We start from the raw sequence: 23,924 nt of genomic DNA on the forward strand, positions 1-23,924 counted from the left end.
TCTGGTCATCCAACAGACATTACTGTCTCGCAATACCATTAGCAAGTGCTATTCACTCCCTATTATAGTGATGTTTAACTTCTAATTGGTTGCTTAACTATAATGTGACTCTTGATTTTCTTGATATTTGACATTGATGTGATAACACGATTGTCATGGAGCTGCCAGTGGAACTGCAAAAGCCTGTAATCATCCCTTCATCTCCAATAATGTCTTCCCAGATCACTTTACACAGCATGTCATTATGTGTAGGACTAGCTGTGATGTTGATGAGTCACTGTATCTGAACTAAATTTTCGATCATAGGACTCACTTAAGACAAGAACTTTTGTTATTATTTTGTCCTAAGAGCAAAAAGTCTGGCTTTTGGCAGCTTATTTGTGCTCTTTCATTTTACTGACCTACTTCTCTCTACACAAAGATGAGTGTAATGAGGTTAAGAAGGATAACCAGCTGTCGCTTTGTAAGGGCTGATCCACCTGTAAACTGCGCCCCCAATAGATATGTATGACATCTGTTTACATATTTAATGCCATTTGACTAAGTTGGCCAAATGATTACTGTGATTTATTTTTGTATTTTTTTTTTTGTGGTCATTTTTCACACAGGCCGTATATGGACAAACACACCAAATATATTAACTGTTAAAAATAAAACTCAGTTTACTTATTATTGTGTGTCATGCTCAAGATGGATATGATAATGAGGGTGAGCTTGCAGTGCCACACAATGAAGTCCTCTATTTGCGCTTTTCTGAGTCCTGCTTGTTCTATTTAACTGTAAAACACTTTGTAAACAGTGTTGAATAGAGCTATTACTGTCTAATTAATGTGAAACATATGCTTTGGATGTTTGGACTTTTTTTTTTTTTACTGGTAGAAAGACTTTATACCCAAGGCCATGCTGTAAATCATAGATTTATATTTAACATAGATTTCATACCCTGATCCCAGACCCAGATTTTATAACCTAAAAGAGTTTCACTTTTATACTATGAAAATATTCTTTAAAAGTACATTTTTATCTCAAAAGTTAGTGTGCCTAGTTACCAATGAGGCAATTAAGTGTCAGTGAAGATACTTGAGATGAAATATGGAAGAAAAAAAATAAGGTGAGATTATTTTTATTTTTTACTGTCATTTCAAATCAACTATAATTTTCACAAACTATGGAAAGTGTGAGAAAATATTATGTAGGCTATTATGTAATTATAGCTAAGATACGCGATTTTGTTCAACTTAATACTGCTAAACACATTGGCTAATTCGACATGTTGTGGAAATAACATTGTTGTGTGACTGAATTTTTTACTTCTCTAAAGGTCCACATTGCCGAAAGTGTTTATAGATGAAGACAGCCCTTTTTATTGTCGAAATGTCATATTCATAAATGCAAAGAACGTTTTTTAAAAGTAGATGGAACAATGCTTTGACTTATACTGTAAAAACTTGAAATTGCTTTATTCTTATTTAGAATGCCGTGATTTTATTTTTATATAAAAATAAAAAATAATACTAGGCCTACTGTTTGATTCGGATGCTGCACGCTCTCCGTCACTTTGTATCACACTGTTGTTGCCAATCACAGTCAGTGACGTGAAGGGGTACACTTTCGCTACCGTAAATCCCAGAAACAATCAAACGCACATTCAAAATTGTGAGCTTAAATATTGGACAATGAAATATAACGTAACAATCCCTGGGGTTAAGTGTCTCATTTTACAGCATCGATTAAACTCTACACGTTGAAGTCTGCAAAACTGGACAAACTGTCGCGATGCGCGCGAGTGAGGCGCTTATACTATCTAATCACGGTAAGAAGGAGCCGCAGTTGCTTCTCTCATGTTTATCTCTGCTCTGGAGCCTGGCTGTTCCGCTATGAAGACGCGTTTAATCCTCTCTAAGAAAACAAACCACGTCTGTTGAGGTGTTGGCATAACAAATAGCATGCAAATACGCGTAACGCGTCCTTATTTCTCATTAAAAGACTGTCATATCATTTAAAGGCTTCAGTTTGATCGGGTGTTAATCGGATTCATTCATTTGGTCCTCTTGAATCGGACAAGTGTTCCTTCAGTTTATTAACTTCAGAGGATCCGCTTTGAAGGCACACAGTTAAATCAGTGTTCATGCCGGACTTTGAGCATTTTAGATTTTCTCATACCAGAATGAATCCTGTATTGGGGGAGAACGTGTATTCGTTCCAACAGAACCAGGTGACGGGCTTCGCGGACTCCGCGTCATCGGGCCACTGGACCGATCCAGCGGGCCTTTTCTTGAGCGAACACACGGGTGGCTTCGGGCAAGATGGGTTTGACCTGGGCGCTTTACCACCTCCGGGAACACAGTATCTACATCTGGGTAACTATCTTCACCGGGTGTCTCCACCTCCTCCTGCCGCTACGGCCCTGCGTAACGACCTGGGATCCAACATCAGCGTCCTCAAAACTCTTAATTTGCGTTTCCGCTGCTTTTTAGCCAAAGTGCATGAACTGGAACGTCGGAACAATGTGTTAGAAAACCAACTGCAACAGGCTTTGGATGACAATGCAGAGTGTGTAGAAAATAGAAAGCCTTTAACGCGAGATGTTGGGGTTCAAACCGGCTTCGTTGGATTAGTTCCTGTTAGGCCAGACCTGATACCCATTCAGAACGCGAACGACACCGCATATCTGTCCGGAACATTGTTGTCACCTGCTTTCAATAACACCACCCTCCCTTTCGAGTCCAATAACAGGACAACAGTTGAAAACTTGAACCCATCCAATCTGACAGACTCTAATTTCAATCTCACCCCAAATTTCCCCATCAGCCCGGTTGATCCTGCTCCAAAAATCACCAGCAATATTAACGGGAAGTATGTCAGTACCGGGATTGGTTGTACCAGCAATTTTCCACCCAGATGTCACCCTGGCTCTGCCTGGTCTTACAATTCGAGGTTCAGCACCGGGCGTGAGTCGCGGTTCTCGGGTCCAGGTGTGTCGTCATGGGTGCCTCCAGACGGGGTGGGTGTCCAGATAGACACAATCACCCCAGAGATTCGGGCCCTGTATAATGTGCTCGCCAAGGTAAAGAGGGAGAGAGACGAATACAAAAGGAGGTTAGTATGTGTACAATGTTCAAAATGCAACTTTTACGCACAACTTTACGCGCTCTTTGCGCGCGCAATGCAACTTCTGTAGCCTTTCCATGCCAGTTACATCTAGTCAGTATGATAATATAGCTATACAGTACCAGTCAAAAGTTTGGAAACTTTACTATTTTTTGTGTGTGTGTATGTTTGAAATAAGTATCTTATGCGCATAGAGCCTGCATTTACAAAAATACAGACAAAACTGTAATATTGTGAAATATTATTACAATTTAAAATAATGGTTTTCTATTTGAATATACTTTAAAATATAATTTATTCATCTGATGACAAAGCTGAATTTTCAGCATCATTACTCCAAGTCTTCAGTGTCACATAATCCTTCAGAAATCATTCTAATATGATGATTTATTATCAATGTTGGAAACAGTTGTGCTGCTTTATATTTTTTTGGTACTTTTTTCATGATTCTTTGATGAATAAAACGTTTTTTTTTTTTAACAGCATTTATTCAAAGTAGAAGTCTTTTGTAACAATATGTTCAGAAGTTTGGGGTCAGTAATTATTTTAATTTTTTTAAAAGAAATTAATACTTTTATTCAACAAGGATGTGTTCAATTAATAAAAAGTTATAGTAAAGATTTATATTGTTAGAAAAGATTACTATTTTAAATAAAGGCTGTTCTTTTTCACTTTTGAAAAAAATATCACAGGTTTTAAAAATATTAAGCAGCATATTAGAATGATTTCTGAAGGAAAAAATTATTTACAATCAAACCATTCAACTGACTGCTAGCTAACATTGTATTAGGGCTTGAGTAGTTTTTTCCCCCTAAAAACTGAAAAGACCCTCATTACCATCTTATGTCATTACCATAAAAGAAAATATATGCACCACACATTACACAGAGCATTCTGGTAATACAGACCAGTGAATTCCGATGTTAACATGTTTCTAGCAGAATCTTCATTAACAAAACAACATCCACTAAAGCAGACATCCTCAGGTTTTACCACCGTGAGTTGAGATTACAGGTTAATAATAGTGTATCACTCAATATTCATATAATATCTCTAACAGGGCTTTGCCTGTTCAACCCTGTGGCCCTCATAAAAACCTGGTATAGTTGATGTGCTCAATACAAATACATGAAGCATTTTGTGGAATTTGTATGAATGTGTTCTTTTGCAAGATTAATTCAGAATAACAGAATTCACTTACTCTATATTACTCTTCTTACTGTATAATCAGTGCATATCGCAGTCAAAATGAACTTTGTTGCTTTTTTCTGGGGCTTTTTTAATGTAATTTTTAAAGGGTATATTATTTCTAAACATATAATGTCATCCTTGTGTCAGATACTTTGATATAATGAAAAATATGTTAGAATATAATTTCTTGATTTTATTTTCAGTCATTTTTGCCCTAGACCCCCATTTGTAAATTAACAAATGATTTAAAATATAGTAAAAATGCTGTAGGATTATCCTTTGCATTCAATAGTTAAAAGTTATTTAATTTCTTAGGTATATTTCTTATTAATTTATTGTATTTTAAATATAATATGCTATGTTTAAATTGGACCACTACCTGATTCTCTTTCAGTGTTATGTAGTTGTTGTTGTTTTTTTACTTTTATTGTTACCTAAAGTTTGTTTAGGCAAACTATATCATATTATATACAGTAATATAATTTGAATATGTTTTAATTTAATGCATTAATATTATAACATGAATAATGCTAATAATGCTAATTATAATTCAGAACAATACATGACTAATGAGTAAAATGACATGAAGGAGTTTGAGTCAGTCCCCTGTATAACCCTCCCTCCCTCCCTCCCGATGACTCTCTCTCTCCATCTCTCCATCTCTCTCATTCCGTCTTCAGCCTCCTCCCCTCTGCGCCTCAGCATCTGCAATGCAGTACTGAACTGAGTGCTACTGCCAGCATGCCAATAGAGAATCCTTCAACAATCTCTCTCTTACCTTCCCGTTCAGCCTCCCTAGACTTCCACCAGCTGCCAAAGCTACTGAGTATCAGCCAAAATAGCACAGTCAGGTTTACTTCTCAAGAACCCTTTGGTTGTATGTTTTTCTGGTATATTTTCTTAGTGTTTTTAGTTGAATATGTGATTCAGTGGCACCTGGTTTCTGGAATTGCTGATTCAGCTGTCAGTGTATTCATTGGTGTGTTAAGAAGAAAGTTATTAGGATGTTATTTCAGTGTTACACTAACATAAATCACCTGCTCTAACACCTGCAGTGATACTGCAGTAATGGACTAAAATGGAAGGTGTGTGTGATCGTCATCGTCCACCTTAAGTATGGCAGATCAATAATATTGTCGAATATTAAATGTCCCCAACTAAGCAAGCCAAAAGCCAAGGCGACAGTGGCAAGGAACCCAAACTCCATCAGGTGACAGAATGGAGAAGAAAAAAAACCTTGGGAGAAACCAGGCTCAGTCGGGGGCCAGTTCTCCTCTGGCCAACGAGCGAACAGTGTATGATTATGATCCAGGCAGCATTACAGGTCAGAAGTCAGATTGGATCAGAACATTAAGAATATTTATCCAGTTCCACCTAGTTGGAATGGGGACGAGTTTGTTGAGGATCGTCGTCATTTTAAATGCATGTTATTTGATATTTATTTACATCTTTATATGCAACGTATAACCGCCATTATAGGTTGCACTACAGACAGTTTTGTTTGATATTTTCTTGAATGATCAAAGCCAAGGTATACAACAGTACAACCCATTACAGTAAATCAAATTAAATCTGGCATTTAACCTGATTAAGTTCAGTTCTATTTGGTTATTCTAGTGACACAGAAATGACTCACTTCACTTTTTAAAGAAAGTAGTACCTCCGCCTACATTAGCAACTTGCGTCAAGGAACTCAAGCTTTGGCTTGAGGCAAATTACTTTAAATTTAACTCCGGTAAAACAGAGGATCGGCTCTAAATCTGTTGTATCTAAATTATCCGGTCGAGTGATGGATTTGGATGATGACTTGATAATGATAATCACAAAATCTTGGTGTTCTCATTGATTCCACTAAAGTGGTAAAGTGGTCACGACAGCTTTTTCCACCTAGGCCTACGTAATATCTCTCGTGTTCGATTAGTCAGCAGGATGCTGAAACCGTAATACATGCCTTTGTCACAGTTCACAGGGTCAACTAGATTATTGTAACTCACTTCTTTATGGCCTTTTAGCTAAAAATATCAAACAATTACAATATGTTCAAAGCTCAGCAGCCCGCTTGATCACTCACAACACACAATAACGAATGAGCACATTACTCCAATCCTCTATCACCTTCATTGGCTTCCTTGCGTGTAAACTTCAAGGTACTAATCCTCACTTACAAAGCTCTCCATAACCTTGGTCCTACTTACTTATCTGACTTACTTCAGCCTTATGGTCCTGTTCGCTACTTGCGCTCCTCTAGTGCGGGATTGTTAGTCACCCCTAAGTTTAGTCTGGTTTAGTCAGGTCTTTCAGTGTTGTGGCTCCTAGGTTGTGGAATGCTCTTCCTCAAGACATCCGTCAAGCATCCACCATTCTCTCTTTCAAAAACCTAGATAGATAGATCGATCTGATATGATATGATATAATTGGTTGTGATTGTGTGATTTGCCAATTCTCTCGTCTTATTAATTATTCTAGATGGGAAGATGAATACGCAATGCGGATGGATCTTGAGGAAAAAGTTGCTGAGCTTGAAGAAGTAAGACCAAATCAATTTAATATTTAAATGAATTAAACTAATAATCAAATCTTATTTTCCACTGTCTACACTCTGATGACACTTGTTGTGTTGCAGGACCTGCAGGAGAGCGAGGTGTGCCAGGATGAACTTGCTCTGAGGGTTAAGCAGCTTAAAGCGGAGCTGGTTCTGTTCAAAGGCCTCATGAGCAATGTGAGTTAAGCACAATATTCACGTGACCTGACCTAAAAAAATTCCTCACTGAGTCATTTAGTCGATGTTGTTTATTTCTATAGAAGCGCAAATAATGCTGAGTCAAGTCAAACGGTGTCCCACAAATGTCTTAGCAGAGTAATTGATCCTCTTTACTTGTCCACTCCATTTTAATTAGACAAATTATTGTCTCTTTCATTTCCCTTCTCTCCTTTAGAATCACTCAGATTTGGACAGTAAGATCCAGGAGAAGGCCATGAAAGTGGACATGGATATCTGTCGCAGGATTGACATCACGGCTCGTCTGTGTGATGTAGCGCAGCAGAGAAATTGTGAAGATATGATTCAGATCTTCCAGGTGTGTGTGTGTGTGTTTACCATTGTTTATAATGTTGCGAAATATATCTATTTCAAATAAATGCTGTTCTTTTAAACGTTCTATTCATCAAAGAATCCTGAAGATGATCTATCACGGTTTCCACCAAAATATTAAGCAGCACAACTGTTTTCAATATTGATAATAAAAAGAAATGTTTCTTGAGCACCAAATCAGCATATTTGAACGATTTCTGAAGGATCATGTGACACTGAAGATTTTTATTCATATTACTGTTTTCTAGCAAGTAGCCACACCTCCGTCAACCTTGACTCGCCGTCCTCGAAAACCAGCACCGCAGACAATCAGAGGGAACGAGAGTGATGAACCAGTAAGCGTCTCTGAAAGTGAGGAAAGCGGGAATAAGGAGGTGGATCTGTGTTGCTCATCAGCCAATCAGATCAATGAGGAGATGCAGAGGATGCTCAATCAGTTGTAAGTGGCGCCATTGAACATCTGACATATTTTATACAGACTGTTTCAAATCATTTGAGAGAAGGAGTGTTTGTTTTTATGCCCCAGACGCGAATGTGAGTTTGAGGATGACTGCGACAGTCTTGCATGGGAAGAGACGGAGGAAACTCTGTTACTCTGGGAAGATTTTCCAGGATACACTTTCAGTGTTGACAACCAAGGAGAGGTACATCCATCTTTTATTAGTTTTTCCAGTGATGGACTTTGGAAATGACATCGGCATGATAGAATTATATACACTGTAGAAAAAAAAAGTTGCTGTCTTAAATTCCTATGTACAGTCACCTTGGCTGTATATGAAATTATATTAAACTGACTTAAAAAAAAATTTGATGAGTAATTTAATGTAAAAACATATGTTCTCATGACTGATTGATCATATAATTTTTTACAGAGTATGAAATGAATCCAATTACACCTGGAAAAAACAAAAATGCATCTGAACAGCTGAACATGCAGACTCATTTAACATCCAAATATAAAATTGAAGTTTGCATTTGCATAATATTTATTTTTTTAAAGTTTATACACTTTTAAACTACAGAATAGATAGATTACTACAGTATTGCAGTAAAAAGCAGTTATCTTCTGGTGTTGCTTTTTAAAAAGATTTATACATTATTCAGTCTAATATTTTGTTACATTTATCTAGCGTTATTTTTGACCTGCTAATATGTTTTTCCGTCCAAATGTTTCGAGCAGGCACACAAAATACAAGCATAATATGAAAAGGCTCACACTAGGCCTAATACAGCTTAGTGGTTTCTGTTGGCTCATCAGTTTGGCTATAAACGGCAAGCGAATGAGAAAAAAAAAACACTTGAGTCACCATTTTAACTGAATTGATTTCCATCATATAGAGAAAGCTACAAGACATCTAAAAGAAAAAAAAAATTCTTTGCTAATTCACCCTGTCTCACACAGCAAGACGAGTCCATAGAGAAGGTGATAAAGGACACAGAGTGCCTTTTCAAGTCCCGCGAGAAGGATTATCAAGATACCATTGACCAAATTGAGGTACAGAGATTGAGCTTGTGCCTAAAAACCTATAACTCTGCTTGTCTTTCTATTACTTTAAGTTTGTTTTGTGTTTGTCTGTACCTGTAGTTGGAATTGGCAACTGCTAAGTCTGATATGAACAGGCATTTGCATGAGTATATGGAGATGTGCAGCATGAAAAGAGGGCTGGATGTTCAAATGGAGACCTGCAGACGATTAATCACTCAGACAGGAGACAGGTACGCACATAAACATACACTCACACACAGACACATTCTTGAATATGTGGGACTCATGAATACTTGAATATTTACGGGGACTCTCCATAGGCATAATGGTTTTTGTATTGTACAAACTGAACTACTACCCATTGCAGAATAATTTTTTAAGCCATTTGGTTTTACAAGGTCACAGGAAATGTCCTCATCAACCACGTTTACATTGTTCACATTTGTGTCCTCTTAAACCATAAGAGTACAGACACACACACAAACAAAAAGACAAAGACAAATTTAAACCCTTGTTTATGATTATTGATTATGTTGCACTGTAATTTAGATTTGTTTTTCTAATAAAGAAGTTAAAAAGTGGATTTAAGCACATTTTATATAGCCTGTTAACTGTCAGTGTCCCTTTTATTGCCCTTTTACCCTATCACATATTTCATTTTAGTAATTATCATAAATTAGATATCACCCGAAAGCTTAAACACTCAAAATTCATCCTGTGAAAATCAGTTGCTGTTGCATCAACCACATCAAATTTGGAACACAACTTGGTTAGACATATGGCTTTTTTAGATTTAAAAATGATTTAAAACAAAGCATTTTTAAAGTTTTAAAGACTCCCTGCATTTAATAATTGTATCCTATATAGGCTAACTGCTCTTTCTCTGTGAAAATGATTCCTTCATGCCTTAAAGGGATAGTTCACCCAAAAATGAAAATTAGCCCATAATTTACTCACCCTCAAGCCATAGGTGTACATGACTTTCTTCTTTCAGCCAAACACAATCAGAGTTATATTAAATGATATCCTGGCTCTTCCAAGCTTCATAATGGGAGTGAGTAACGCCTGTATGCGAGTGTAGTTCCAGCAGAAGAGTGACCTTTGACCCGACACATGACGTATGATGTAGGAGTAGCGTAAGTTTAGTTGTGAGTAGAATAAATATGGTTATTTTCCTTACAAAAACACATCGCTTCGCTTCAAAAGGCCTTTATTTAAAATAGCTTGAATGTAACTCTACACCCTTGCTTCATTTATTATACGCAGAACCATGAATATGCAAATTAGTCCCGGTTAGTTACCACAATGGCAAGTGGTAATATTGGTTTCATTCAGTATGTTTGAACTAGAAACTGATTCAGAAGATGAAGACAAAGAGTGAATAATAGAGGCTACAAGTTTTATGTATAGCTCTCTACAACGTCGGACAATATATGATTAGCCTTCGACTTGAATACGTTATCAAACAGCTAATAACATGTTGCTAATGTTACACAAACCATGTTCCCGTTCACCATTTTCAGAGTCAGAGAGCTGCCTTTTAAAAGTGGAGAAACGGCCCGCTCCACATGTGGACGGGATTGGTTATATAGCCGGTAGGAAACAGGGGCGGTTTCAAACTGTGTTTTTAAGATTGTCTCTGATACATGCAGTTTTAAGGAGAAAATACTCTTTTGCACATGGTTTGTATTAAAGCCTATTAAACAACATTTAAAACTTGATTTTCACCACTGGGGTCTTTAAAAAATTTCTTTTCCTTTATATTCGAAAAGTGGTTTGTGTTCCTTGGCTGCAAGTGCTAGTGTAAACCATTGTGTGAACGTAACAGCTTTGGCTTTAAAAGATAATGTGAAAGATGACATGAAAGTGCGTTCTCAATGTTGTTTTTGACCTCTTCACATTTTGTTGCTTACTATGGAGGGTGAAGCCAGACACTCACTGTTGTCCCTCATTTCCTTCACAGTAAATCCCCTCTTCTTGTTCCGGCTGCTGTGGAGGAGGGAGAGAATGCAGAGAAGGAGAGGGAAAAAGCAACTGCGGCAAATCCTGACAGCGCTGAACCCTGTTGTGACATGCAGTCAAACTCTTCTGTCCCGGACCACACATGGAAGAAGGCTTGATAGCCTTTATGCCCCTCCAGCACCACAGTAATAGCTGCAATTATAAACATATCGTTTCATAATAGAGACTGTGATGCTGCAGCAAGACTCGCAGTTTACGGGTTATAGTTACCTTCTGAAAGGCAAGTAACCTTGTGTGGTTTCACTAGTGCCCTCTATTGGAATACACAGTAAACGGCCTCAAAAAATTTGCAGTGTGTAGCACCATATAAAAATTCTGGCCAAATACATATCACTCTTTCTTGATGACATCATTTTAGTAACAGTTTTTTTGTGTGCAGATTATTCCTGCTGTGTAGTACCATAATTAATTATCAGTAATTTGTCATTTAAGAACGTTTTCAATACGTTCTTTAAGAAATATGCTCTGGTTATGCACTATTATTTACACAGTGGAACATTAACAAGATGGAGAGCTGAGGTGAAGAACTGAGAGTTAGCTTACATGCATAATTTTTTTTACTATATTTTGATTTATTATGCCAATTCCAACATGATTGAATGTTTTAAATTGAGAAATCAATTTAATACCACAACAAAAAAATCTATTGGTTATATTTTTCATGGAGAAGGATGTCATTAAGGAACTGGCTTTTGTTAGGTAAACAAAAAAATACACGTTTTGTTTGAAACATTTTGAATAGAGGACAAAAAAAAAAAAAAACATGAAGAAACTCCCGAAATGTTTCTTAATAAATTATCATTGCAAAAGTGATATTTAAAATTTACTCAGAACTGGATATGAATTTTACTAAATTAACATTACTAAAAGATTGCTTAGTAGGAATTACTCACCCCAGCATTAATCACAAGGCACTTTTGACAACAACAAAAAAATTTCAATCATCCACAACGGTAGGGTTTTTAACCTTGAATACTCAAATAATAAGAGCAAGTTATTAATCTCTGAACAAGCACTTAGCAGTTTCTGCATCAGCTATCAGTAATGCCAGCGATACGATAAGTGATATTTAAATAGGTCTGCCGTCAACTTCTTGCAGCTCTAAATGGAGATGATTGTGAGAGCAGAATTTCGCACTGAACATTGAAGTGTGTGGGTTTCTGTTTTCATTTACAGATTTTATCTGTGGTTTTTGTGCTGTGGGTGAAGGCCAGATGATTAATCACTGGCTTTGTTTTTTTATTGTTTTGCTAGGTTGAAGCCATCTTTAGCATTGAATCATTACGCATTGTAACATGCCTTTGATCGCTTAGCCTCAGTGAATGTCTCTAGCCATTCAGTTACATTAGCATTAGTCAAATTGAATGAATTTCATTAGATTCACTCAATGAGGGCCAGGGTTACAAAAACAGATTACAAAGGTCATTCATAAAGTGCATCTGGCTAAAAAAAGAAGCCGAAATGGCAAGTGAATTCAGAGTAAATAATCGGCTGAAACAAATTGGTTAGTTAGGTCACAAAAGTCATTATGCACTTATTCTTAAGTGATGACTGAACATGTAAAGTGCTGCTGAGGGCGATGCATTTTGCATTATTCCTCTCTCCACGCTGAACTTCTGCTAAGCTATTTATCTACTTATTTATTTATTTGTTTGTTTGCTTGGTTGTTTAATGATTTATTTGAATAAAGAGGGTTCTTGATCTCAGTCACAATTTTAGCCAAACAATTCCAGACTTAGTAACAGAGATCAGATAGTTGCAGTTAAGTTTCATTTAAAAAACCTTAAAAACATTACGTAATCCCCAACAAATCACTTCATAAATAGGCTAACTATGAGTCAGTATGCTGTATGTTTAAAAAAAGATATTGCTCTCTTCATGTTTGCTTTACCTTGTGTTTTTCTTTCTATATTTCTCAAATATTCAGTGCTTTACTGGTGAAACCAACTGTAAAGGAAAGGCTTAACTAACATGTTTGTGTATGAAGGGGCCTGAGAGAATTTTGAATGTAGAACGGCCAGGTTTTGAAAGTCTTTTGTATTACACTTGACTCTTGAGGAGGCGTTTACTGACACATATCTGCTTCACAACCTTCATAATGATAATACCGTCTGTCTGCTTAAAACTCTTAAATCTCAATAGCAGCAACATGTAATAGATATGTTCTTGTAGATGTAAACCATTGATTCAATAGAGCTTCTACTGTTATAACTCAGCCATAGCCTACAGTAATGCCATCTCATGCAGCAATGGACCGTTTGTTAACGTGAATGTAAGTGAGTCCATACTGAACAAAGTGATATTATGCCTTTTATTATGATCTGAGAACATGGGCTCACATGGTCCAAACTCTCAGTTTGTAATATGATGTTAAATTAAGTGGTTAATGTAAAAAGGAGAAATGATTATCAGTGTGCAATGCATGGTACGTGGAAGAGGGGGATTTTATTACCCAAAGAACAGGAGCAAATCAAAATGTGTTGGTTGTGTGAGGCAACATTAAAGGGCTTCTAAACTGTCCCGATGGTTTAGGAATGTTTTTTTGTGCAATAGACTACTATTTATTTAAAAAATGAAATTGTTCTCGGTCTAGATATCTGATATCTAGAACAATGAAACTTGTAAAGATGGTCTCAACAAGACAATGAAAAACTGTGTACAGATTCTGAAGTGGACAAGCTGAAAATAAATTATTTTAATGCAAACGTTTCTCATTCATTCTTGTTTAAATGAAGTATTTTTCTTACTTATTATTCATTAAATCATTGTACACTCACCTAAAGGATTATTAGGAACACCTTTTCAATTTCTCATTAATGCAATTATCTAATCAACCAATCACATGGCAGTTGCTTCAATGCATTTAGGGGTTTGGTCCTGGTCAAGACAATCTCCTGAACTCCAAACTGAATGTCAGAATGGGAAAGAAAGGTGATTTAAGCAATTTTGAGCGTGGCATTGTTGTTGGTGCCAGACGGGCCGGTCTGAGTATTTCACAATCTGCTCAGTTACTGGGATTTTCACGCACAACCATTTCTAGGGTTTACAAAGAATGGTGTGAAAAGGGAAAAACATCCAGTATGCGGCAGTCCTGTGGGCGAAAATGCCTTGTTGATGCTAGAGGTCAGAGGAGAATGGGCCGACTGATTCAAGCTGATAGAAGAGCAACTTTGACTGAAATAACCACTCGTTACAACCGAGGTATGCAGCAAAGCATTTGTGAAGCCACAACACGCACAACCTTGAGGCGGATGGGCTACAACAGCAGAAGACCCCACCGGGTACCACTCATCTCCACTACAAATAGGAAAAAGAGGCTACAATTTGCACGAGCTCACCAAAATTAGCACTTTGAGATTTCGCTGAAATGTAAAGTGCATTATAAATAAAATTTATTATTATTATTATTTATTAAAATTGGACAGTTGAAGACTGGAAAATGTTGCCTGGTCTGATGAGTCTCGATTTCTGTTGAGACATTCAGATGGTAGAGTCAGAATTTGGCGTAAACAGAATGAGAACATGGATCCATCATGCCTTGTTACCACTGTGCAGGCTGGTGGTGGTGGTGTAATGGTGTGGGGGATGTTTTCTTGGCACACTTTAGGCCCTTAGTGCCAATTGGGCATCGTTTAAATGCCACGGCCTACCTGAGCATTGTTTCTGACCATGTCCATCCCTTTATGACCACCATGTACCCATCCTCTGATGGCTACTTCCAGCAGGATAATGCACCATGTCACAAAGCTCGAATCATTTCAAATTGGTTTCTTGAACATGACAATGAGTTCACTGTACTAAAATGGCCTCCACAGTCACCAGATCTCAACCCAATAGAGCATCTTTGGGATGTGGTGGAACGGGAGCTTCGTGCCCTGGATGTGCATCCCACAAATCTCCATTAACTGCAAGATGCTATCCTATCAATATGGGCCAACATTTCTAAAGAATGCTTTCAGCACCTTGTTGAATCAATGCCACGTAGAATTAAGGCAGTTCTGAAGGCGAAAGGGGGTCAAACACAGTATTAGTATGGTGTTCCTAATAATCCTTTAGGTGAGTGTATAAGGGAAAGAATATTTTTCAGTAAATTTGTAGTTTGTCATTTTTAAGCCAAGACAGCAGTGCCTGTGCTGATGTTACTGCTGTATAATATAATTATTTTACATGCATTATTATTCAAACACACATTAAGAAACCAACATTTTGAACGATACATATTGGTTTCTGGTCACCAAGAATTCTCTTATGTGCTCCAAGGCTGCCTTTATTTGATCAAAAATACAGTAAAAACAGTATTATTGTGAAATTACACTTTTAAATTGTAATTTAATCCTCCTGTCTTCAGTTTTACACGACGGTTTAGAATGCCGATTTGCTCCACAAGAAACATTTCATGATAAGCATTATCAATGTTGCAAACATTTGCGCTGCTTACTATTTTTGTGGAAATCCTGATGTTTATGGACATCAACTTCCAAAAATAAAGATGCTTTCTTCAGCACATTAGTCACCATTCAGTATGTTTATATATTTTCACATAATCCTGAAGACCTTGGTGAAGACCTTCACCAAAACTCTAATCATTTCTCATGATTCATCCACTGCTGGGGAAAACAGGAGCATTTCCTTTCTTGTCCTACAGAATCTGTTTCCAACTCATTATATTTGTTGATTGTCTGAGTCACAGTTTTGCCATTAGTGGTCAGCTCTTTGGCCATAGTTTGGGAACAGAGCTGAATATTTCTCTCATTGATTAGTACTGTGAGCTCAGCAGTCATTTCAGTGATGCTGTTTCCACAGCGACCGGACTGTCTCTAGCACTTTGCTGAGCTTTGTTATTGGCTGCACTGCTTCCGTTTGCCGCTTATGCTGCCAACACTACTAACCTATAGTAGCCTATATATCTACCTGAAGAGCTTTTAGCATAAGTATCTCACCTCATGTCACAGCTCAGAGGGATTTGGAAGCTTGCATTAATCACATCCGTAAATGAATCAAGCATTGCACAAGTTGTCAGTGAACTGTGATCCAGTGCATCACTTCTAAGATGATGGTGGTCTGTTCTAAAACATACACCCATTTTCCTGTGCCTATCCTCCCTTTCTTACAGTTAAAATCCCAGGCCAGTGTGAGGGGGGTTGGAAGTGTAGCTACACTGTGCTCAACCACCGCAGTGCTGTCCCGTTAACGTTACAGAGAGAGAGAGAGAGAGAGAGAGAGAGAGAGAGAGAGAGAGAGAGAGAGAGAGAGAGAGAGAGAGAGAGAGAGCACAGAAAGTGATCGTGATCTTTCTCTCTTCTCTCTCTCATCCCCTCCCCTTCTCTCTCACTCAGGCATACATACACTTTCATGCGGACACGAGAGGACTATTGTTTTTATTCGTCCTGGTCGTTTTAATCTGTTCTAAAGAAGCGTTTATCATGCTTATGTCTCTTGGTTTAGGCCTACTGCTATTTCTAACAGCCTAACAAAAGTTAAATCCTGTCATATTAATCAAGTCGTCACTTCTGCGTATGTTTTTTCTGTAGCCTACGTGCTCTCTGGAGGATATATAGTCGCATCCAGTGTGAAAAACTGAAGGAAGCTCTTCATACAGAAGATTGGATTTGTGTTTCGAGGCTTTGGTCGCCTGAGGCTCTTTCGGTAATGCAGCACTTTTTGTGATGACGCGGTCTAGACATCGCTTCATCATTCCATCCTCATGGGAACATTATATACAGCACTGATATAGAGTTTATTACGAGGGATACATAGGGTTTTTTCTTCCTTATGTATGTTTTTATCGTCAATATAGGAAGTTTGGCTTTTGACTACTAATCCTCTCTCTCTCTGTCTCTCTCTCTCTCCGCATCTCGGTGACGACGATCTGTTTTATTAAGCACCTGCCAACAAAATGTGAGTGCACTGTATTTCTACTGTATTTAAACAAATACACTTAAAAACAAAAACTCAGTATTTATTGAATTTTTGTTTTTAAATGACGTTTTATACCTGAGATGTATGCAATAGGCTATATATAGTTGGGGTATTAAAACGTTTTTTTTATATATTTTTTTTATTTCATTGTGTTCTCTTTATTACATTTAGCAAAAGTAATTCAGCGTCTAAGGTTATTTTCTAGACAGTTCGTTAAAACCGCAAAATCTCTCCGATTTTAGAGCTGATACATCATAATTTGCCTAGACTTTAGTGCTCTGCTCCATCTATCGGAATTTAGGGGAAACTGCATCGAGAATGCTATTAAATCAGGGTCGTACAGCAGGCATACATAAAACTTATCTGCATTAAACTGTGCGATTTTGGCTGTTAGGTAATGCTAGATGATCGTCTCGCGCAACCCATATCGACTTTTAGCGCCCGTATAAGACAGTTAGGCCTACATAGGCCTACATAATCTTCAAATGCGTTTTAAACAAAACACTAAAGTTAATTATTGTGGTATGTATTTATCGATATATAACCAATGCTAATCCAACCAAAGTGCTCGAGCAACTTCTGTGTCTGTGTTTACAGATGTGAACATGACTTCTGTAACTTATGTGTGTTTATTTAGCATATTCTGCTAAATGCAGTCACGCCATGCTAAATTTGATACAGTGTAATTCAATAAAACTCAAATAAACCTAAATAAAACTTGTAGGCCGATATAATTTATATAAAAAAAGCTTTTTTATTGCAAATTTCATTGACAATGTCTTTCCAATGTCACTGTCACATCTATTAGGCTTTTATCAATGAGCTTTATCGCATCATGGCCTCCTGAATTGAGGCCCAATTCAAATTAAATTCTTCAAATTAATGACATGACATAGTCTAAAACTGACAGGATGTAGCCTAATATTTGTTTAAAATGACTGAACATTTTACAAGTCTCTGAATGAGCCCTTTGCAGAGCCAGTGGTGCAGAGAAAGGCTAAAACATATGCCTTCTCAACCCCTTTCTCCTCTTCCATTAGGTCTGCCCCGGATGCTGCTGCAAACCCTGGAGCCCCAGAGGGTGAGGGGGGCGCACCTGCCGGACCTCCCAATCTCTCCAGCAACCGTCGTCTCCAACAGACACAGGCCCAAGTGGATGAGGTAAACCTTGTCAATGTGACCTCAAATAAGATACTGAACAAGTAGGATGAGGTGAATAAAAAAAAAAAAAAGTAACATGTAGAAATAAAAAAGCAGACAAAGATAGAGATATTCTGCACAGTGGGCATAAATGTTGGACCTTGAGTAGAGGCCTATGGTTCAAGGAAACAGTTTTTGGACATGGACGTGACATTATGTATTAGTAAAACTGTGGATTGTAGCAGTGAGGGAGTCAGAGAGTCAAAGCTATCAAAGCTAGATGGACTATTAGTAGGACTTTCTTGGAACCATAAACATTTCATGAAGTAAAATGTTGAGGTACTAGCCAGACTCTCATACAATATTCATCCTAGACTGCTTTCAATGTTTAGTGTCTGAAGACATTAAGAAATTTCCATTCAAAGTGACTTGAATCTCTGATGTCATGCTGCTGATGTCTGTGTCTGTCTTCTGTAAATGCGTTCAGGTGGTTGACATCATGCGTGTGAATGTGGACAAGGTTCTGGAAAGAGATCAGAAGCTCTCAGAACTGGACGACCGGGCGGATGCGCTGCAGGCCGGAGCATCACAGTTTGAGAGCAGTGCCGCTAAACTGAAAAACAAGTACTGGTGGAAGAATATGAAGGTGCGCTCTGGGAAATTTAGCTGCTTGAGTCTGTTTATTTACATCTGGAGTCCTTGACCTCAAGTCCCATTTTATTTCAATCATTTTAAGATACCTATATACATTCACTGTTAGAATTAAATCACTAAATACAGATTTGACCTCATTCATAAAACATAAGCAAAATGTATTTGTAAACCGTTATGTAAGCTGTCACATTCACTTCAATGCGGCAAACATAAGAGGTTTACGAAAGATCAGGGTTAATGTAGTTAACTTAAACTAAAACCATAAAAAAGTTGTCTAGTCAACAGTAACACAAACTAATAGACATTTTTTTAAATTATAAAAATGACACAAAACACAACAGAATTACTAAACCGTGAACTAGCAAGAAACTAAAACTAAAAAATCTAAATATTAATAAAAACTATAATAGTACATCAATAATACTAAAATAGTATTTACACAGAAATTCATTGAAGGAGGCCTATTGGCTTAACATGTTTAGTTCACTTGTAATACTAAATAAGATTAAACAAATCTAAATGATTATATTAGACTAACCTATGGAGTTATAGTTTAGCATCCATAACTGGTATTGATATAAACTAATAAAATAAACAGTGTCTCCTTTGCTTTGGTGTTTCTATATTGCCAGCAGTAAAGATGGCTCAGCTGACTCAACACTAAAGCAGGAGCGTTCTCATTTTCGATATAACCTGAATGCAGCCCGGCCCATAAGTCACAGCGCTGGCCAGCGTTCGAGATATATTAGGCGAGTTGCAGTTGTGACGCAAGCTTAGATACTGCAGTAGCACAATGAGTCCAGCCACTCCTGAGACGATCAGGAAGTTACCATCATCTTTAATAATTTACCCGTATAATTCCATGAATCATCTATTAATAGAAAGAGCTTTTTTGGAGCATGATTTGGATCTAAATATTTAAATATTTTTTGATTATAAATAGAGAATTCATATTATAATTAAATTTCCTAAATTCCTTTGCCTTGTTTTAAATAGAGATGTCACACTTCTGATATGTGACATCTTGTACAAGCCTGCATTGGTCCTCTGACAGCCTCACTTTACATATTACTTTTTTTTATCTATCTGTCAATCCATTCCCTCGGCATAGATTTATAAGCTCCCCCTCATTCTCCACCCCTCCAGATAGAATAAATTCATTGCTCCCTTCCACCAACCCCCCACCTCCCGCCCCAGATGGCCGAACAGCTGCCCGTCCAATCGCATCTCTGAGCGGGGTGGGGGAGGGGGCTTCTAGTCCCAATCTGGATTACAGCCTTTCTGGATTAAAACCCAGATGTGATTTGTGATGTAACCTGCTCTAATAATTCCCTTTCGCTCCTCCTCTCTCGTTCCCTTTCCCATATCCCTGTCTCGTTCCGTATCCGCAGATCCTCCTTCTTTTTATGGAAACGTCCCACTTTTAATCTCACTCATCCTGTCCCGCCTTTCCAAACCAGATTGCTTTATTATTCTCTCTCCTTTGTGCCTTTCTTTACTCTTACTGAAGCCTTTCTTTTTGTAACTTTTCTCTGTGTTTTTAGTGGAGCACATCCTTGTGAAGGAGAAATGTTGATTCTTAAAGCTAATCTGCATTCATATAAGTCTTTATGTTTTATTTATATATTTATTAAATAGCATTTTAAATTGTCCTGCGGTGTGACGAATCAAAAGTGATAAATGTTCCACGTTCTCAGTTAATATGAGGCCAGAAAAGCCGCATGCAAAATCATTTAAAAAAAATAGCAAAATGCCGTTTAAAACAGTTTTACGTGGAGTATAGCATGCCATACTTTTTCCCAAAAGAAGAAATAGAAAAATGTAACTAGGAAAAGGGAAAATGGAAAGATTCTTTAAAAATGTTTTAGTATCATACCCTTTTTTTTCAAAGATAAAATAAAAATAATTAAGGAATCGATCAAAAATGTGCCTATAATTCATAAACAGAAATGTTACTCTTCTCTGTCACATGTAATGTAAACTGCTGGATAAATATTTATAATATTTGTAATCTAATAACTTGTACAGCACTGATATAGGGACATGTTTGTTTTTTTATCTAAAGTACTCAAATTAATATTCTAATGAATGTCTTAAAAAGAAAATAAATATTTTAAAGAAACTAAATGTATATTACAATTAATTTTAATATTATTTCCTTGATTTGATATTAATATTTCTTTATTTTAGTGCTGTCAAATCGATTAATTGCAATTAATCGCATCTAACATAAAAGTTTGTAAATATATAATATACATGTGTGTGTGTGTGTATACACACACACAAATATATATATATATATATATATATATATATATTTAAAATGTATCTAAAGGTATCTATGTTGTAGCCGAACAGTTAATTGTTTGATTAAAAACATTTTATCTTAAATAAATTATCATCTTCATTTTAGAATTCTAATGGGTAACAATTTATTTTACAGTGTCCTTGTTGCACGTTACATGTACTTATTATAGGAATAACAGTAAATTATGCATAATTACATGCAAATAACCCTAAACCAATCCCTGATCCTGACACTACCCCTACAGTAAGTACACGTAGTTAATTAAACTTATATTAATGTATAATTACACTGTAACAAGCACACCTTAAAATAAAGTGTAAACTTCTAATGTCTTTATCCCTCTACAAAAAGAGATACAAAATTGTATTGTATTTATTAATGAAATGCAATCTTATTACTCAAACAGAATTGATTCGTTAGCTTTTCATATTTAAAGTTTAAATGTATTTCCCTATTTCTTTCTTTTTATTTCACAGATGATGATCATGATGGGAATTATTGGGGTCATCTTGGTGGGCATCCTTTTCAGTGAGTAGAAACTGTAATGCAATTCCACAAACACCAGTGTTGGCTGATTAACATGGAAATCAAACAGTAAAAATTTGAATCTTTATTTTCTTTTATTCCCAGCATAAGATGTTTTGCCATCTTGCGTTTTGATCTGGGATTAAGAATTATTTATGGGCGTATTAAGTCATACATGTAATAGCATTAGTAAGAAGGACAAATCTTGTGTTGCAGCTGCTTCAAGCAAATACTGATCTCATTAAGATCACTTACTTTTAAAATGTAGCCTCGAAACCATCCTACATTTGATCTAAGATCATCTCTCAAATGTGAATGTGTGATTCAGAGAAGCGAACGCACGCACACAAAAAAAAACTCTTCCAGATGTGAAATCTATAAACCGCATATGATCTTGAAATTGTGCACATCTGAATGGTTTCAGATCTCCGCCTTGTAAACGCCCCCTAATTAATGTCATTTGCATATAAATGAGCAGATGTCAACGTCCAAATGCTTTACTTCAGAAGCGGCAAGATTTGCTTAGATTTCCAAATACTTGCAGCACTTCGACCACGTCAACCCGGTTAAATAAATCTGAACGTTGGCGTGGACTTCTAAGACACTCTAAGATCAATTCTGGGCCTAGATTTATGCATCAAATTTAAAAGCCTAAGTTCTTCCTGAATCAGCCTGGACTAACCAATTTCAATGATTTATTTCTCTTTTCTTGTCTTTTTTTCCAGTGTACTTCTACTACTGAGCCTCTCGTGGGACACACAAGGACAGGAGACTCTGGCTTTGTGTGAACTCCACCCCCCCTCCCCCCTTTTTTCCCCACCAATGCCTTTCATTGAATCCACCGTGTGTATGAGTGTGTGTGCGTGCGTGCGTGTGCAGTCATTGACGCAGTGCCTCTCCCTCCCTTTGTCTGTCACTGCATTTCTTTGTACCTCTCTTGAGTGCTTTGCAACAGTGCCCGAGCTTACTCAAAAACTCCTTCGGTTAGGACTATCTACGTACGGTTTTGGATTGGAGAATGTGTTGGTCCTTTTCAAGGCAAAAACAATGGGTGATGCAATAATATAGGTTTCTAGCGTTGTCCAAATGAACCCATGAATAACTAAAGAGGGAGAACGAAACACAAAGATCAATTTGAGTTTAGGATCAAGTCATGCATTTATGCACAAAAAACAAACAAAAGTGTACTAGTTTACCCAGAAACAACTGTTGTGGTCCTATCATTACGGTATTAACAAAGTGCAACTGCAATGAGAAGTTACAGGAAGTAAAACATTTATTAGCCTGGTTTTTTTTTTTATTGTTTTAGCCCTCCTCCATATAAATTCCTAACAGCAACTTGTTTTCATTTCCTAACATACCTGATTTCCTGTAAAAACCTGAATGACTTTAAATAGAGCAGTTACCATGTGTAGTAAATGTCTTAAAGATAGGGTATTTCCTTCCACATCGTAATGTTAAACATTTCTTGGATGATGCCATTTTATAATTAATTTTCACATTTAAAAAGTGAGGCAAGTTGTAGGAGTCGACTTGAGGGGAATATCTGATCATAAATCGACACTTTTGCTCTTTGATGCACTGTTCATGTCAGCCAGAAGATCAGTGGAGTCTGGAACAACAAACAGGAATGGGGGGGGAAAAAACGTAATATCAATGGAATATCATAAATCAATCTCACTATATATGGAGATTTAAGATTTTAGCTGTGACCACAATATAAAATAACGTGACTGAAATTTGGTTTGAGATTTTTACTATGTTCTATTTTTTATTTATTAATATTTCTATATTTGAGATTTCGTGTGACAGTGTGGTCCGCGTCTGATAAAATGGGTAAAATGAGTGTTAAACTTCTCCTGACTTTACTGGCACCATGATGTTTTAGGTTGAATGAACAACTACTGATATGCAAACTTGGAAGATAACTGATAATGTGATTTAATGTCTTTGTAAATATTTGGGATTCAGTGTGGGAAGCGGATACGTAATCAGCACTGGAGACGACAATGTTCAGGGATGTACCTCTGCATGTGTTTGTGTTAAATATACATGGGCACTTTAACCACCTTCGTTATAATGATTGTAAGTTTGAGAGGACTTTTTGTTTGTTTGTTTTGGTATTAAGGACATATTGTCCAGCACCTAAATCTAAGAATATTTGCTCTTATTGATGTGTACCATCTGTGTGAATAACATCCCCTACATTAAGCATTAACCCAAATTGCAAACCTAATGCAGGGCAGTGAATGTCATTCTCTTAAAAAAAAAACGAAAAACTCCTGAATACATTGTGTTTTATGCAAACTACCCATTTGTAAATATGTGCTGCAGAGCTGCATAAAATAACACCCTGTCCCTGATCATTTGAAGCTAAGCTGCTAACTAGTGGTTCATTTTAAAGCATGTCTGCTTGCCCACCATGTGCTGATTCTAATAAAGTGCTGATGCTGTTACTTGCTCCTCCCCGTCTGTAG

General features: G+C 36.9%; 2 protein-coding genes across 2 annotated transcripts; both read left to right on the plus strand.

Annotated features, from left to right (window-relative positions):
- The first annotated feature begins 1,853 nt into the window (after nt 1–1,853).
- On the plus strand, nt 1,854–13,618 carry iffo1a (intermediate filament family orphan 1a). The gene is made up of 9 exons (XM_084423218.1): nt 1,854–3,099; nt 6,769–6,829; nt 6,926–7,021; nt 7,239–7,379; nt 7,642–7,832; nt 7,920–8,037; nt 8,796–8,888; nt 8,979–9,109; nt 10,843–13,618. Exons 1-9 carry the CDS (start codon nt 2,129–2,131, stop codon nt 10,997–10,999), a joined length of 1,959 nt encoding a protein of 652 aa, XP_084279344.1. The 5' UTR covers nt 1,854–2,128; the 3' UTR covers nt 11,000–13,618.
- Nucleotides 13,619–16,409: 2,791 nt separating this feature from the next.
- Nucleotides 16,410–23,908, plus strand: vamp1a (vesicle associated membrane protein 1a). The gene is made up of 6 exons (XM_084423760.1): nt 16,410–16,547; nt 16,784–16,799; nt 17,861–17,981; nt 18,448–18,606; nt 21,399–21,450; nt 22,173–23,908. Coding segments are annotated over exons 2-6 (351 nt in total). The 5' UTR covers nt 16,410–16,547; nt 16,784–16,797; the 3' UTR covers nt 22,190–23,908.
- Nucleotides 23,909–23,924: the final 16 nt, after the last annotated feature.

This window comes from Rutilus rutilus (genome assembly GCF_951802725.1).
Source record: "Rutilus rutilus genome assembly, chromosome: 11".
NCBI classification, from domain to species: Eukaryota; Metazoa; Chordata; class Actinopteri; order Cypriniformes; family Leuciscidae; genus Rutilus; species Rutilus rutilus.